Source organism: Meleagris gallopavo, chromosome 25 (assembly GCF_000146605.3).
Source record: "Meleagris gallopavo isolate NT-WF06-2002-E0010 breed Aviagen turkey brand Nicholas breeding stock chromosome 25, Turkey_5.1, whole genome shotgun sequence".
NCBI classification, from domain to species: Eukaryota; Metazoa; Chordata; class Aves; order Galliformes; family Phasianidae; genus Meleagris; species Meleagris gallopavo.
Genome location: NC_015035.2, coordinates 4,716,120 through 4,731,404, shown reverse-complemented (window position 1 = coordinate 4,731,404; position 15,285 = coordinate 4,716,120). Strand labels below are relative to the sequence as shown.

Here is a 15,285-nt window from a genome sequence, read left to right as displayed (position 1 = left end):
GGCCAGGGTTGAAGGGACCTCAAGGATCACGAAGCTCCAACCCCCTGCCATATGCAGGGCCACCAACCTCCACATTTCATAGCAGCCCAGGCTGCCCAGGGCCCCATCCAACCTGGCCTTGAACACCTCCAGGGATGGATGGGGATCCACAGCCTCTCTGGGCAGCTGTTCCAGCACCTCACCACTCTCTCTGTAAAGAACTTCCCCTGACATCCAGCTTAAATCTTCCCTCCCTCCACTTCAAACCATTTCCCCTTGTCCTGCTGTTATCTCCCCTTTCAAAGAGTTGATTCCCCTCCTGTTTGTAGGCTCCCTTTAAGTACTGAAGAGCAATGAGGTCATTGCTCTTCTCAGTGACATCCAGTGATGGAACAAGGGGTGCAAGCTGGAACATAGGAGGTTCCACATAAATATGAGAGAAAAAAAACTTCATCACAGTAAGGGTAATAACAGGATGCCCAGAGATATTGTGGGGTCTCCTTCTCTGGAAACATTCAAAACCCACCTGGATGCATTCCTGTGTGACCTGATCCAGGTGCTTCTGCTCTCACAGGGAGATTGGACTGGATGGTCTTTTGAGGTCCCTTCCAATCCCTGACATTCTGTGATTCTGTGATCACAGTGCTGAGGACTCCGTCGTGGGGCTGAGGTGCCCGCTGTGGTAGAGATGGTCACCAGGGTGATGGCAACGGTTGCCATGCTGAGGTGATTCCAGATGTGCTGTTGGCTCCCAATGGGCTGTGAAGGCAGCCAGGGATTGGTGGCCACAGAATCAGTATTGTGGCAGGTTGTGACTGGGCAGTGCTGGAGATGAGAAAAAATGTAAACAGAACAAAGCTTTTAATTTTTCTTCAGCTCGCTTAAAGCACGTGGTTCTGGTTATTGGAGTATGCTCTCCATTCTTATGGACTGATAGATGGTACTGTCTTAACGCCTGGCCCCCACGTTCCCTTCCTCATATTCTGCTGCCTTCACTGCTCAGAAATGTTCTGCATGTGTGGGACATAACTGATTCTCTTTCTGCCTCCAGCCCTGTTAAGCAAATTATCGTGTCGTTTTCCTAATGCTACAGCAGCAGGTGGTCTCACCAGCTAAAATCTTTGTTGCTCATTTGCCTTCCATCCCTTGAGGTCCTTCTCTGTGAAGTGCAAAAGAGAGAGGCTCTGAAAGATTCATCAGCAGGGAATCATTGATGGGCTTAGGATGTGGCCCATCTCGTTAGAGCTTAGCACACAGCCTGCATGGCCTCCTTTGCAGAGGAGGTTGCCATTGTGCACAACTTATACACTTGGCTGCACTGTAAGGATGGTGCAGGATGTGCCAGGCCCAAGCAAGCTCTGGAATCTGGTCCAGCACTTCGTGACATAACCCTGTCACCTGGCTCTCAGCTAACAGGGCAGCTGCTCAGGAAAACGTTGTGTAGAGCCCCATGTATGTTTGTCCCATTCATCTGGAGAATAAAGGCATGGTTTTGGCTTTAGAAACATGGAAATTCCTGAATGGGTTGCTCCTCTCAGTAGATAAATAACCCTCATATTTCTTTACTCTTATTTGGAGCTGTGGAGTTCCTGTGTACTCTTCTCCACATTCCATGTTCTGTACTATTGCCTTTATTCAGTCATGTCTGAGTCCAGATCTCTGGTTTGTATTCCAGTGTCTTTGCTTTTTTTTATCTGCTCAGTCCTGAAATCACCCTGGGAGGCTCTTAAGTGCTTCTGTTGCTGCAGATGATGGGAGCACAGCCTTCTGGGCTGCATTACTGCTGCTTTTGACTGGCAGGTAACAGACAGGAAAATAAACAGACAGGAGCTGTGGGGATGAAAATGGTGCAGCAAACAATAAACAATTGAACAGCAGATGACAATATTTGTCCTTTAGGTGTTTACTGGTGTGGCAGGGGAAGCTGCCCCAAAATGAGAGACCAGGTGAGATCTGCTGGCTTCCAGTGATGCAACTGGTCTGTCTTGCTGTCTCTTTCCTTCACAGCAACGTGGAGCTCTCTTGCCCTGCCTGCAAGTTGTTCTTTTTCTGTCAATGATAAGTGCTGCAGAGTGGAAAAGTCTAGCAGAATCTAGCCTTTCTGGGGCCATTTCAAGTGAGACTTTGCATTTCAGTGCATGCCACTGCTGTTTGCCATTGGGGGATCTCCATGTGGGCTTTGCAGGCTGTCCCACCAAGTGTTACAGAGGGAGAGACTGAGGCACAGGGATCTTACAGGAGTGTCTGGAGAAGGTGGTTGAGTTGTGCTTCCTGATGTATAGGTAGGTAGTGATACCTGTGGAGCAAGGAGCCAAAATCTTGGCCCAGTCGTGACACAGGAGACAAAATCCTGCCAAGGGATGTTAATGTTTTCATTTGATCACTGCTTGTGGTCTGGAAAGAATGCAAATTAACTCTGAAGCTGAGATGCTCAGAATGAGCGTCTGGGAGAGGAGTGATCCTCACTTCCCCTTTCTTCCCTATGTAGGAGCTGGCGCTGAAGTCCTTGGGCAGTGAGGGGCTGTTTCTCTTTTCTTCTCTGGACACAAACAACGATCTGTACCTCAGCCCAGAAGAGTTCAAGCCGATAGCTGAGAAGCTGACAGGTTCGTTTCAGCTCTCTCTGCACAGACTGAGCAGAAGCAATTTTTATTGATGTCTTTATTTTTTCTGGGTGCTGTTTTGGGTCTTGCTTACATGAAGAGAGACTGCTCATGAAAAGGCTTAAGCATGAGATGCTACTTTCACAAAGTTCAGTTTTTGTAAGACTAAAGGTCCCATTTCTGGCCTAGCAGAGCATGTAAGTTACTTTGTCTGGAGCTTATAGGAGATTTGGGATGGATAAATGCAACAAATACAGCTCAGCCTAGGCTAGGCCAATACTGTTAGTGAATCCTATTTCAATCATATGCTTCTCTTGCTGCAGCATTCTCTCTCATAGCAGCTGTGAGAGGTCGTGTTTGAAGGCTGTGTCAGCACATAGCAAATGTCTCTTGGTGGTGCCAAGCAGGGGGAAGCGTGGTGATGATAACATCCAGCAGAACTTAACAGTACAATTGAAATACAGAGAGTTGTTTGCTTATGTTTAATGAATTGACTGAAGCACATGTCTTTTCCTTCTTAGATTAGATGAGAGTGTTTAACAGCCGTGGAGTTTAGAGTGTCATCCACTGAAAGAAGGGCTCCCCTTTAATTCATGTAGCAAAAGCCAGGTGTGGCTGCAAGTTCTGGTGGGTTCCCCATTGCAGGCAGTGTAGTGACAGCTGGGAAGCTCCCAGCGCTCCTAAATTAGTCAGGAAAAATGTATAATCACTTTACCATGGTTTAAGAGGGGAGGGAGGGGAAACAGCTGCCTTAATTTCTGTTTCCTTGTTTAGGAGTTACTCCAGTCTCAGACTTTGAAGAGGATGTGCCTGATCCAAATGGGGAGACGTTGTCCATTGTGGCTAAATTCCAGCCTTTGGTCATGGAAACGATGACAAAGAGCAAAGATGGCTTCTTGGGAGTATGTATCCTGCAGGGTGTGTAGGGCCAGAAATACCAATGTAACCATATACTATGGGCTGGTAGCATCACCAGGAATGAGCACAGGCAAGGCCTCTCTACCCTTGAGACAGTCAGCATCTTCTCTCAGTTTAGTGTCACCAGCAGACTCACTCAGTTAGCTTCAAATCCTGCATCCAAGTCATTGATGGAAACAATGAGAACTGGCCCTAAAATGGAGCCCTACCACCAGTGATTGGCCACCAGCCCGGTGTGACCCCGTTTCCTTTACCCCTTTGTCAGCCAGTTGTTCACCCATCGCATTTTGTCTAGCTGTGTGCTTTGACCAGGAAGCTTGCAGCTCTCTGCAGTGTTGTATTGTTTTCAGTGCATTCAGCCCCACTGTGTCCCAATGAATGAATGCTCTGCTCTTCCTGGGAAGCTTGAAGCAGACACCAGAGGTGGTTCCACCACAAGCAGTGATGTTGTGCCCTGTTCACTGCCTCCCATTTTGCTCACATAGTTGAAAGCTGACAGAACTATTTGATGGTGTTCAGGGTGGTGCAAAGAATTGAAAATACGATATTTTTTTTCTTTCTCCTCTTCAGCACAGTTACCTCCATCAGCATTGCTGTGTGTGTGAGGGCTGTAGGCTGGGCTCTGATGTTATCTTTTGACAGATCTCTCACGTTGCTCTTTCTGGGCTGAGGAATTGGACTGCTCCTGTATCCCCTAAGAGTGTGATGCTTGCCAGACAGTTTAAAGCCTTTCTTCCTCCAAAGAATAAACTTGATCTTGGCGATCCGTGGTGGATAATTCCTAGTGAATTGAACATCTTCACTGGATATCTTTCCAACAACAGGTTTTACCCTCCACCTCCCAAAGGCAAAGAGGTGAGATACGAAATTTGATTCACATTTATCTGAGAGGTGGCTTGTATGAATGCGTACTGCTTTAGAGCCCAGATAAATTGAATGGACGAGGCTATTGCGTTATGTCTCACTGGACTTTCAAAGGCAGCAGGGTACAGCCAGGAGCACTGTCTTCTAAACCAGAGGTAAAAACTGAAAGCAGGCAACATCTCAGGGTATCTGTCATTTGTAAGGCTGACTGGAGGAACTTCATTTTGCTTTATGACTTCTTAGTCTAGTTGTAAAGCCAGTGTGGGTGCCCAAATAGGTGTCCCTGATCACATAGCTGATACATCTTCACAGTCTGTGTTTATTGATTGCTTACTCACTCTTAAGGAGTATTGATTAGATACGGCTTCGTGGATCAGTTTAGCATGCTCATTCACCCAATTGGGATAATGGAATCTTGTGAACAGCAGGAGTAGCATTAAAAAATGTGGAAGATGGATTTATTTTTAAAGAAAGCCTCTGGCTTTATCTCCTTATTTTGTGGCTAGGTAGGACTCCAAGCTAATTTTTAAGTCACAGCAAGTCTCCTGTTTTCCTGATCTGATGGGGAGTTGTTTTGGAGCTGCATCTGACCTGTTATTATCTGCGACAGGCAAAGTGCTGTCATTCTTACTCTCTTACAATTCTTGCCATAGATCATAATCCACAGGCTTCTGAGCATGTTCCACCCGCGCCCCTTCGTCAAAACCCGCTTTGCTCCCCAAGGATCCGTGGCCTGTATCCAAGCCATCAGCACCTACTACTATACCATAGCATTCAGGTAAGGGCGTGGGGCCAGCCTGTTAGAGAAGGGACAACTTCTGTTTTGTACCATATCTCAGGGGAGTGGAGAAGGCTGCGATGTGCCAGAGAGCGTGCGTGTTGCTTTGTACGCAGTCCTGTTCCCAGACTAGATGAGATGTGCCCTGGCTGGAGTTGGATGAGAGCAGCTGTGTGTGATGCTTTCCTGAGGCCTGAAGGTAGCACCTGTGTTCTCCCAGGGTCACAGCATCCCTGGTGTTGTCCAGGTGGAGGACAGCAACCAGTATGCTGTCACACTTGACTTAGCAATGTGTTTGATTGAAATTCCGAGTAGGAAGAGGAGGGATAGAGTGTTTCTCCAAGGGAAGGGAGAATTCTGTGGAATTGTTTTCGTGTTTTACTGTCTCTGTTAAATACAACTGTTACTTGCCCAATTAGACTGGAAGGAAGACTGAGGGCATCTGAGTTTGTTTCTGTGTTTCAAGGGCTCGTAATGTAATTCATCCTTGCTGAGTGTACACTTATTGCCCACTTCCAAAAGGTATCAGTACCAGCGACACTGCTGACCCTGGGAATCTGCTCCAGTTTTACCTTCTTTGTTGTGTGACATGAAAAGCTTTTTGAACCGAACCTCTCTCCTTCAGTTGTACTTTCTGGTGCCTGCAGATCACTTCTCTCTGCTGTCCTTTGCAGTGCACGATCCCTTCCTCCCAGCTCTGGAGCTGATGGCTCCCATCTCGTTTCAGGATCCATGCTGAGTTCCAGCTGAACGAGCCACCAGACTTCCCCTTCTGGTTTTCCCCAGGCCAGTTCACAGGTTACATCGTCCTCTCCAAGGATTCTTCCCATGTGCGAGAGTTTAAGCTCTTCGTCCCTAACAAGAGGTACAGCAGTTTATTTTGTGTGCTGAACAAACCTGAGGTAAATGAAGCCCAGGGACTCTGGGATCCTGTCCTGTACAAAGCAGAGGTGGAGACAGTGCATGGGAGGAGGCTGGTGGACTCTTTTTATTTGAAAACATGGGTGCATTGAGAGCCCTGAGCAGAGCACTGCGATACATGGTTATCCCTGGCCTGTACAGGAAAGACAGGTCTGCAGCCTGATAAAGCATAAAGGCTTTATGCCTTCTGTTTTGTTTGCACATCCTTCTCTGCTAGTGTTCATCATGGTTGTCATGTTTTTCTGTAGGTAGAACTGTTCCCTAAAATGGATCCGATGCAGTTTTTTCAGGAATGCTTCTGCTTATCAACAGGTGTGAGGGGGGAGCATCAGGCCTGGGAGAGGCAGAGAAGGACAAGGACTGAGGAGGGAGGGAGGGACAAGCTGGGCAGAGATTACAGGAAACACAGGGCATGAATGGGGCTAAGGGATTGATGTCTTTGTATAACCTGACTGTAATGAGAATCCAAGTCTGAGCTGTACTGTGCCACACCACCTCAGAAGGGAGGTATCTGCAGCCACTTGGGAAGACAGAAGGGAATGGTGATTTTAAATTTTCCTGATATTGCCCTAGAGACAGACAGCAGCCTCTTCGTTATCAGCACTGCTTCAGGCTGGCTGTGATCGTCTGATCTGTCCCTGCAGCCCCTGCTTGTGGCCAGGACACTTGGAGAAGTGCAAGCTTTCTTGCAAGCTGCAAAGGCTCCTTGTGTGTCAGCTGGATGAACTGATGCTTTTCTGCCAACTCCTTGGAAAATCTGAGTGAAATGAGCTTTACAGTTGTCTGTAATACCGGCAAATGCATCTCTGCAGTTACTGAGAATCCCTGACTTATTTTAGGGTCTGATTCATTCACCAGGAACTGTCCCTTTGTACTTGGAGCGTGGAAGGGGTCTGAAGAGGCAGCAGCCCCTGATGATCTCAGTGCCTGGCTGAAAGCCCTGAAGTTCAGCAGAGTCTGATGCACATGCTTCAAAACATTTCTGCTTGTCGTTTCATTTTATGGTACAGTTTCACACCAGCTCATTCCCGATCTCTGGCAAGCAGCTGAAAGTGTTCTAGGGGAAAGGAGCCTCAATTCTCTTTGCCTGTGATGGCAGGAGAGAAAATTACATTTTAAAATCTTGGTGTCTCTGTCCTTATGGCTCTGTCAGCACATTCAGTAGAGCAAGCAGACACTTACAGCTCTGCCAGAACGCCTTACAAAAAGCCTTTTGCTTCCAAAAAAAAAAACACTTTTAAAAGTTCAGAGGGATCAGAATGTGCAAGTTAAGTGCTGGTTAAGTGCTGGTAGGGAAGGATGTGCAAATATACCTCTCTCTTCTTTACTTTGATGTTACTCAAATGTATGAATGCATTTGCCTGAAATGTTGGGTGGGTGTTTGGGCCCTGAGCCAGCAGGGATCTACCGTTGCTGATCTTGTGCAGGAAACACTGTCATCTCTAAGAACCTACAGGTTCTGAGCCTCAGTGTGGGCCAGTGAAGAAGAGCATTAGGATTTTCCATGCACAGCTTTAGCCTTGGGTGGCTGAACATTCTGGATTCAACTTGCAGGTCTCTGAATGTTGATATGGAGTGGCTGTATGGAGCGAGTGAAGGCAGCAACATGGAAGTGGATATAGGTTACCTGCCTCAGGTCTGTAACCACACTCAGTCCTCTGTGTGCATGCTGGATCTTGGCAAGGATTTATGCTGCCGTGTGCCTGAGCTGCATAACCTCAGTTATCCTTGCTACTTAGAGCTTTCTGTCGAATGCTTCAATATAATAATATATTCTCTGTTGATCTGTGTATGTCCTTTGCAGCAACGTGACTATACACCCCTCTGTTGGTCTCTGTGGGTTGAATCTTAACCTCCTGGAGTCACATGAATTTGTCTATTTTTAAAGAGTTGACTGGCAGGCAGAAGGGATGAGGGAGCCGAACGCAGGCTCTGAGCCCAGAGGGCTGTATGTACAACAGTGTGTCTGGATTTAGAAACTGCATGAGCTTATTCCTCTATTTTGTGGTAATCCCAGTTCTTGGGACAGGAAACATGAGTCAGAATTTTGAATACCTGAATTTAACAGTCCCATTTTCTCCTGAACTAAATTCCATGTTTATTTTTAATCAGCAAAATTAGTGAAAGCAGACTTAAAAAATAGTTTCCATTGTACCAGAAGTCTGAGCTACAGGGGAGCTCCTGAACAGCTTTCTTTGTTGCACCTTCTTGTGGCTATAAGCACACACTGTATAAGGGCTTTGCTGATCATGTGAACAAGATTAGCTCTGCAGATTCTAATCATTTTGAGGGTCTGATATGCCACAGTCAATAATCTCCAATCAGAAGATGGCAACACATGATGAACAAATCTCATACATTTCCAATCTAGATTGCACAGGCAAACAATAACTGACAGAAATGAAGTTGCCTTCCTGTTATTCCCCAATAAAACAAATCTACAGTTGTTCAGGTGCAACTCCAGGAGAGATAGGTCTCTATCTTCATTAGGAACTGTAAAGTCTTAATTTGCATCTTTATCCTGTCCTGGTGTATAGGAAAAACCCATAGCTGAATATCTACAATGTCTGACTCTGAGCCTCTTCTCCTGCAGATGGAGCTGGAATCCACAGGGCCCTCAGTCCCCTCTGTGATCTATGATGAGAATGGAAATGTGATTGACAGCAGGGATCCCTCAGGGGAGCCAATTCAGTTTGTCTTTGAAGAGATAACCTGGCAGCAGGAAATCTCCTGGGAAGAGGCAGCCCAGAAGCTGGAAGTGGCCATGTATCCATTTAAGAAGGTAAGGAACAGGCTGTACATTTCATTGGCGTGTTTCACTGAGGCAGGTCATTTTTACTGAGATGTTCAGTCACTTTGAGGACCAGCAGAAACCAGAGGCCACAACCTGATCAGCATTCAGAGTGGTATGAGCAACTCAGTGTGTGCTCCCTATGCTGCTGCATCCTACAGTGACCACAGATCTATAGCATTGGGTTATATAGAGAAACTATTTAATATGACAGTAGCCTGTGGAACAGATGGCAGCTGCTGTCACTCCTTCCTTGGCCAAGGAATGTTCCAATGACTGTCTCCTTGTGCTTGAGCTTGCAAATCTCACTTTCACCTGCTCAATTGGTGATAAAATTCCCTGCATTTGAGTAATCGGAACATTTTCTGTGCAGGGTCCTTCTCAAACATTTTTTTTAAGTTGTTTCAGGGAAATTTTGTGATAAATATCCCAAGTTCAGGTTTCCCAGCCTGCAGAGGCACATCTGGAGGCTGTCTGCAGTGTGTCAAGTTGGGTGTGCAAATAAAAGCCCACTTGCTATGAGGGGTTTGTTACAATCTCACTGTATCCTCAGCTGTTTGTCAGACCTGAGGGTAATTTTATCTTCCTGAACGTTTCCTAAAGGAATGATATGGGTCACATGGTAACACAGTTAATGCTTCAGACTTGCTATGCCTTGCTGCATTCTGCTTGAGCAGCAGTAACAAGATGACCAGCTGAAAGTCAGCAGGAAAAGAGATTGTTCTTGCCAAAGAAGTGCCTCCCTGCTTCGCGTTGTCTCTGTAGTGAGGGAAGATGAAAATCCCCCTTGGGGAGAGCACCACAGTTAGAATTTGCTTTGATCTATGGGAACTGCTGTGGGTCGTTGTATGCCCTCTCTGGGGTGTGGAAGATTTGGTTCCTTCAGATCCCGTTTGTATTTGGGATAGGCTGTTCTTTGTTTCTTAAGTCTCCTATCTGTCTCCAGGTCTCCTATCTTCCCTTCACAGAAGCTTTTGAGAGAGCAAAAGCAGAAAAGAAGCTGGTGCACTCAATCCTGCTGTGGGGTGCCCTGGATGACCAGTCCTGCTGAGGTGAGGGACTCTCCCACAACAGCTGAAGGAATGATGTACCTCATTCTGGGTCTGAGAAGGGCTGGGTGTCAGGAAGCTGGACAGGGAGCCAGTTGTAAATGTTATGTTACTTATTTTAGTGCTGCATATGCCTGGATAGAAAAGGGCTGGAAGTGGGGAATTACTGATCAGAGCTTAGATACCCAGTGTTGAGATTAGATCTATTAGAGAAAAGCCCTAGGTAGCTCAGTAATTTAGGTGCCTTTATTGAGGGAGAGCTGTAGATTTGATCTTCCCTCTTCCCTTCTCAGTCTGCTTAGGTAGAGGCAGCATCTGCAGAGTTAGAGACACTGCTCTCTGCTTTGTCCCTGACACCTGCATGGGAGAAGCCAGAGCCAGGCATGGGCCTGGAATTGTCCTGCTGTGTGACTATTCCTCCGTGTGCCCAATAACCTGTGTGCTACAGAAGATAGGAGTAATGTTTGGGAGAGGTGTGGATATCTTTGTCCTGTCTGCCTTTAAAAACTCTCTAAGCAGATTGCTCTGCTTAGCGTGAAAAGCAAGAGGCATTCAGGGTGAGTGTGCAGGGTCTGATCTTTTTTGAAAAGCACCAAACCAGTCAGCCCCTGTGACATTCCTGCCCTGGTCCTTGTGCTGTTTTGCAGGTAGGTGGGATCTGCTCTGGTGAGTCTTCTTTAGCAGCAGCATACACTGGAAGCAGTAAGCTATGGAAAACTGTCAACAGAGGGGAAATAAGACTGTGTGCCAGGTTAGGGGGAGCCAGCTGCTGCAATAGCTCAGCAGTGGCATGAATCGTGGCAATAATCAGCCTGGGAGTCACTGCAAACAACTGTCTGCCTCTCTTTGTGTGCCAGGTTCGGGGCGAACTCTCCGGGAGACTGTCCTGGAAAGTTCGCCCATCCTCGCCCTGCTGAATGAGAGCTTCATTAGCAGCTGGTCACTTGTGAAGGAGCTGGAAGAGCTGCAGGTGAGTGTCACTGCCCCTTCTGCTTTCTTTGTGTTTGGTGCTGGTGAACGCAGGTGGTGCTTGGCACAGAGGTGCTGGCAGAAGAGGGGAGGTCACACCTTTGCAGATGAGGGATTTTGGTTCCAAGCCCTGTGTGTTCTAGTAACCATAGTGGCAAAACAAACACCAAATAGAGGCTGGCTAAGAAAATAGCACAGTCATCCCTTTCACTCTGTCATGGTGGTGGTACAAAAAAACAAACCAGATGTTTCACTGTTCCCAGATGCTCCAAGCCCTGTCCAGGGCTTGTTGTGCTATTGGCAGGCTGACTTTTCTGTAATCCAGGAAGCAATCAAATACTGTCTGACTCCTGGATCTCCTGACTGCATCTTTCCCCACTCACGAGTCTATCCCTCGGCCTTTGCTGAAAGCAGGGGTCAGTTACAGAGCTGGAGATGCTGGGAAAAACTGGGGTTGGACTGTTCATGTGCCTGGGAACTGCCAGTAATGGGATGATTTTATTATTGGAGGAGAAAAGCTGCAGCAGAAGTGTGAGGGTAGGGGGACACTTGCAAGGGAACAGTAAAGCAGATCATGAAAATGGAGGCAGCTACCATGTTACAGAGTGGCTCTCATGTTAGGTTTATTCCTCCTGCTTTCTTCTGCTAGTTTCGGTGTATACAAAGTGTGTTTCTTTGGGGTTCCTTTACAGACAAACAGGGAGAATGAGTTCTACAGCAAGCTGGCTGACCTGCACCTTGAAAAATACAACTTCCCTGTGGAGATGATCATCTGCCTTCCCAATGGCACGGTGGTATGATCATTACCTCTTCAATTTTCTTGGTTCTCCCCACCAGAATGTACTCTCATCTGCAGAGCCTGAAGTGAATGCCATGCTCCCTCAGCCATTCTCTGGCTCCTCAATGCTTTGTAGGACTGTGTGCTGTTCTCCTGGATGACACAGTGACTCTGTGGGACCCCTGTCCTGTTTCCTTTGGGGAATGGAAGGCATTTTAAACACAAGTGCTGGTTTTGCATGTAGGCTGGTCTGATAGCATGCACCCCAGCAGTCAGCATGGCTGGGCTGCCATGTGCCAACTTGCACTCATTGCTAAGTTTCACACTTGTGTGATTTCTCCCAAATCACCTTCATATTTTTCTTAACCTAAATGAGGGGTCAGCACTCTCAAGGGAAAGAACAGACTGTTGTCTTTTGTTCATCTTTGTCTGACTGTGAAATAGAAACCTGAATCCTAGATGCTGAATTAGCATTTGCAAAGAATTTGAGATTCTTTAAGAGTTGTTGCAGTCTTGTCACCTGTGCCATGGCAGTGGATGGGAGATTGTGCTGGCCTTTAAAGTCTTCTCATCTGTTTTCTCTCCTAGATTCACCATATCAATGCCAACTACTTCCTGGATATTACTTCTATGAAGCCTGAAGATGTTGAAAGTAGTATCTTTAGTTTCTCATCCAGTTTTGATGACCCTTCTACTGCAACTTACCTCCAGTTTCTTAAGGAAGGACTGCAAAGAGCAAAAGCTTACTTGCAGAACTAAAACCAAAGGCACCCAAATGCCTCATGGAGTTGGCCAAACACTTCAGACATCCGTTTTGATTGCAGCAGTTCTTCCTCATCTTTGTGCCATGCACTGATGTTAAGATGCAGACAATTCCAGGACTGGGGCTTTTCCGTGGATGATCTGGAGGTGTTGGCTCAAGGCTAAATTTTCAAGTGACACCAGTTTATGTCATCTGCCCTTTTGAGTTCAGGCAAGTTTTTACAGGAGTGAAAATACTTGGATCTATAAACATTCTCTCTGCATACATCTTGCCACCCACCCTCATATTCTTCCTGTTCAGACTCTGGGATGAAACTCTTTTTACAGCCATACCAGGAAACATCTGATCTCAAGGGCTGAACTGTGTGTTGAGTTACAGAGAACAGCACTGCTGTGATGACTGAACAATCGTGATGCACACCCTTGCTGTGTGGGCAAATGCACAGAATCCAATGCAGACAGCAAGCTCTTCCCTGGGCAGCTGGTGTGTGCCGTGCTTCCTGCCAGCAGCACTGAGCTGTAAGCTGCTCTGTGGCGTGGATCCCAGTTCTTTGTGATAGCACTATTGACAGCAGTGGCAACCTGTGTGTAATGGGACTGTAGCTGATAATGTGTAGGCGTGGAAGTAGGAAGATCTAGCTGCAGTTTGATCTCTGAAGTAGCCTCCTCCCAGCTTCCTGGGATGGTTATCCTGAGTGACATGGTGCAAAAGCTGAATCACTCACAATCTTTGCAGCTGATGGAGATGGTGAGGTTGATGTGGTGCAATTAGGAGTGGAGAATGGGACATTAGAGGTATGGTGCAGCTCAGAGATGTTAGGTATGGATTAACTTGGGGACTAAGGGCCAGAGCCTCTGGCAGCGAGCTCCACCTGTCCTAGGGTGTGCCTGCAGGCTATGGGACACTAATGAACTGTGCCCCCTTCCTGTTCAGACCAAAGCTACTCCCACCCCACCTGTTTTGAGAGCTTGTTCTCCCAGTGTGTCATCAGCAGTGACAAAATACTCAGTGCATGTTTGCTCTAATTTTCCAAGTCATATACCATGATAAAGTTACCTTTAGGAAGGGGAGATTCAGCCTTATCCTGAGAGCAGTGACTGGTTTAGAATGGATCAGTTTTAAAGAAACTGCCAGGAGCATTTCCCAAGGAAGGAACTGTTTGGACAGAATGCCAATTGCTCTTATCTATAAACATCCTGAGCAGTTGTTCCTCCTCTGTACCAATGGCTGACTGCACAGTGAGTGAAATTTAGGGAAGGAAAGGTAAAAGAAATGGTGTGTTAAGCACATTCCTGGAGATAGGTGAGACAAAACATCTTCAAAAGATGGCTGCAAGCAGCCCTTTCTATTGATGCTTTTTCTGCTCTCTGAAGCACAGTTTTGTTGGACCAAATCCAAAGTTGGGGGAAAGGGGGGTACTTTCATTTGGGCATCAGGACCTGGAAGGGATGTTGGGGTCATGATTCACAGAACCACAGAAGGGATAAAGTTGGAAGGGATCCCTGGAGTTCATCAGTCTGAGTTTAGATGGACCTTTGAACAACTTAGTGTAGTGTAGCTAATTGCCCTAAGTGAGATTAATTACCTGTGGGATGTTTCCTAGTACTGGCTTTTTAACTATGCATTAGTTCCACACTTTTCTAGCCCTCCAAGTGGCCTGCAGTTATTACAGGTTTGGATTACATACGGGCAGTGCTTTTAGTGGTGGCTGTGGAAAGTGTCAAATCAGCCTCCAGACAGCATTTAAAGAGACCAAGCTCCTGTCACCATGGCAGCTCAGCCCCCTCTGACCTTTCTGGGGACTTTGAACCAAGGTAAGAGTGACAGAGCACAGTGCCTACCTCCATCCAGCACCTTGGGAAGCACTGCTTTAGTGTTATCTTTTACAGAGTTAGTGTTAGCTTTTACAGAGCTTCACCTGAGGGTTTTTGTTCATTTCTCACTTTTTTCTTAGCTGCAGACTTCAGAGCAGCATATGTGTTTATTCATTCCATTTATGGTTTTGCATGACTGGTTTTGCAGCAGAAGGGACCAGAGAGAGCAGTGGCTGAGCACTCAGGGTTGTCTCCTCAAGGCTTGGAGAATCGGGTACAGGAGCAGTTCTGCAAAGCTAGGGAGCAGCAGGCACAGGAGGGACCGGAGCCCTTCTCCCTGGTGCTGTGAGCACAGCAAGAAGGGATTCGGCTGAATTGAAGCAGGAGGAGCCCAAACAGCCATCCTTTGCTTGGAGCAATCTGGAGAATCCTGGATACAGCAGTGTCCTCGTGTTAACTCACGAACCACAAGCCATCCCAATCAACCTGTCACCTTCCATCCACTGCTGTGAGTGGGCTCTGGACAGAAACTGTTACCTGAGGTACTTTTTTTTTTAATATCTGCCAAGCGTTTTCTCTTATATTTGTAATCTTACTATATTTTTCAGTAAGCTTGTGATATTCCAAAGGGGGAGGGCGATGCTGCTTTTCACGATCTCCTGTGCTTCGTGACGCTCTGGCCTTAAATCCACAAACGGGTCAGAGCCGATGTCTGCCAGCAGCATTTCGTGGGAAAGCAGCGCTGCTCCCCTCTGGATCTGCGTGCGCCGGTGCCGCTCGGTGCGCCGGGCTGTCGGGCCGCCTGTAGCCGCGTTCCTTAAAGCGATCCCACCAGCTCAGCCTCGCTCAGTCCTTGCCTGCAAAACAGCGGGTGGGGCGGGGTGGAAGGGGTGCGCTCCATCCCACGTGCTACCTACGGGCTCACGGCGCATGCGCGCGGAGCCGCAGCGGAAGTGCGCGACGGACTTCTGCTTCCGGTGGGCCTTCTACTTCCGGGCCGTGGAGGGGCGGCGCTGGGCGCGGCACGGCTCTGTGCTCTCAGGTAGCGCTGGGCGAGG

General features: G+C 47.3%; 2 protein-coding genes across 2 annotated transcripts in view; both read left to right on the top strand.

Moving 5' to 3' along the window:
* Positions 1–2,442: 2,442 nt before the first annotated feature.
* Positions 2,443–15,066, top strand: SELENON (selenoprotein N). Its single transcript, XM_031556819.1, has 11 exons — positions 2,443–2,585; positions 3,357–3,484; positions 4,143–4,355; positions 5,018–5,142; positions 5,870–6,007; positions 7,618–7,699; positions 8,657–8,845; positions 9,801–9,906; positions 10,761–10,873; positions 11,565–11,666; positions 12,239–15,066. The coding sequence occupies exons 2-11, from the start codon at positions 3,446–3,448 to the stop codon at positions 12,407–12,409; spliced, it is 1,278 nt and encodes a 425-aa protein (XP_031412679.1). The 5' UTR covers positions 2,443–2,585; positions 3,357–3,445; the 3' UTR covers positions 12,410–15,066.
* Positions 15,067–15,157: 91 nt separating this feature from the next.
* MAN1C1 (mannosidase alpha class 1C member 1) overlaps positions 15,158–15,285 on the top strand; it is a 41,971-nt gene continuing 41,843 nt past the window's right edge. The window contains exon 1 of the mRNA XM_010723414.3: positions 15,158–15,269. Coding sequence (XP_010721716.2) covers positions 15,158–15,269 — 112 coding nt within the window. The remainder of the gene's footprint in view (positions 15,270–15,285) is intronic.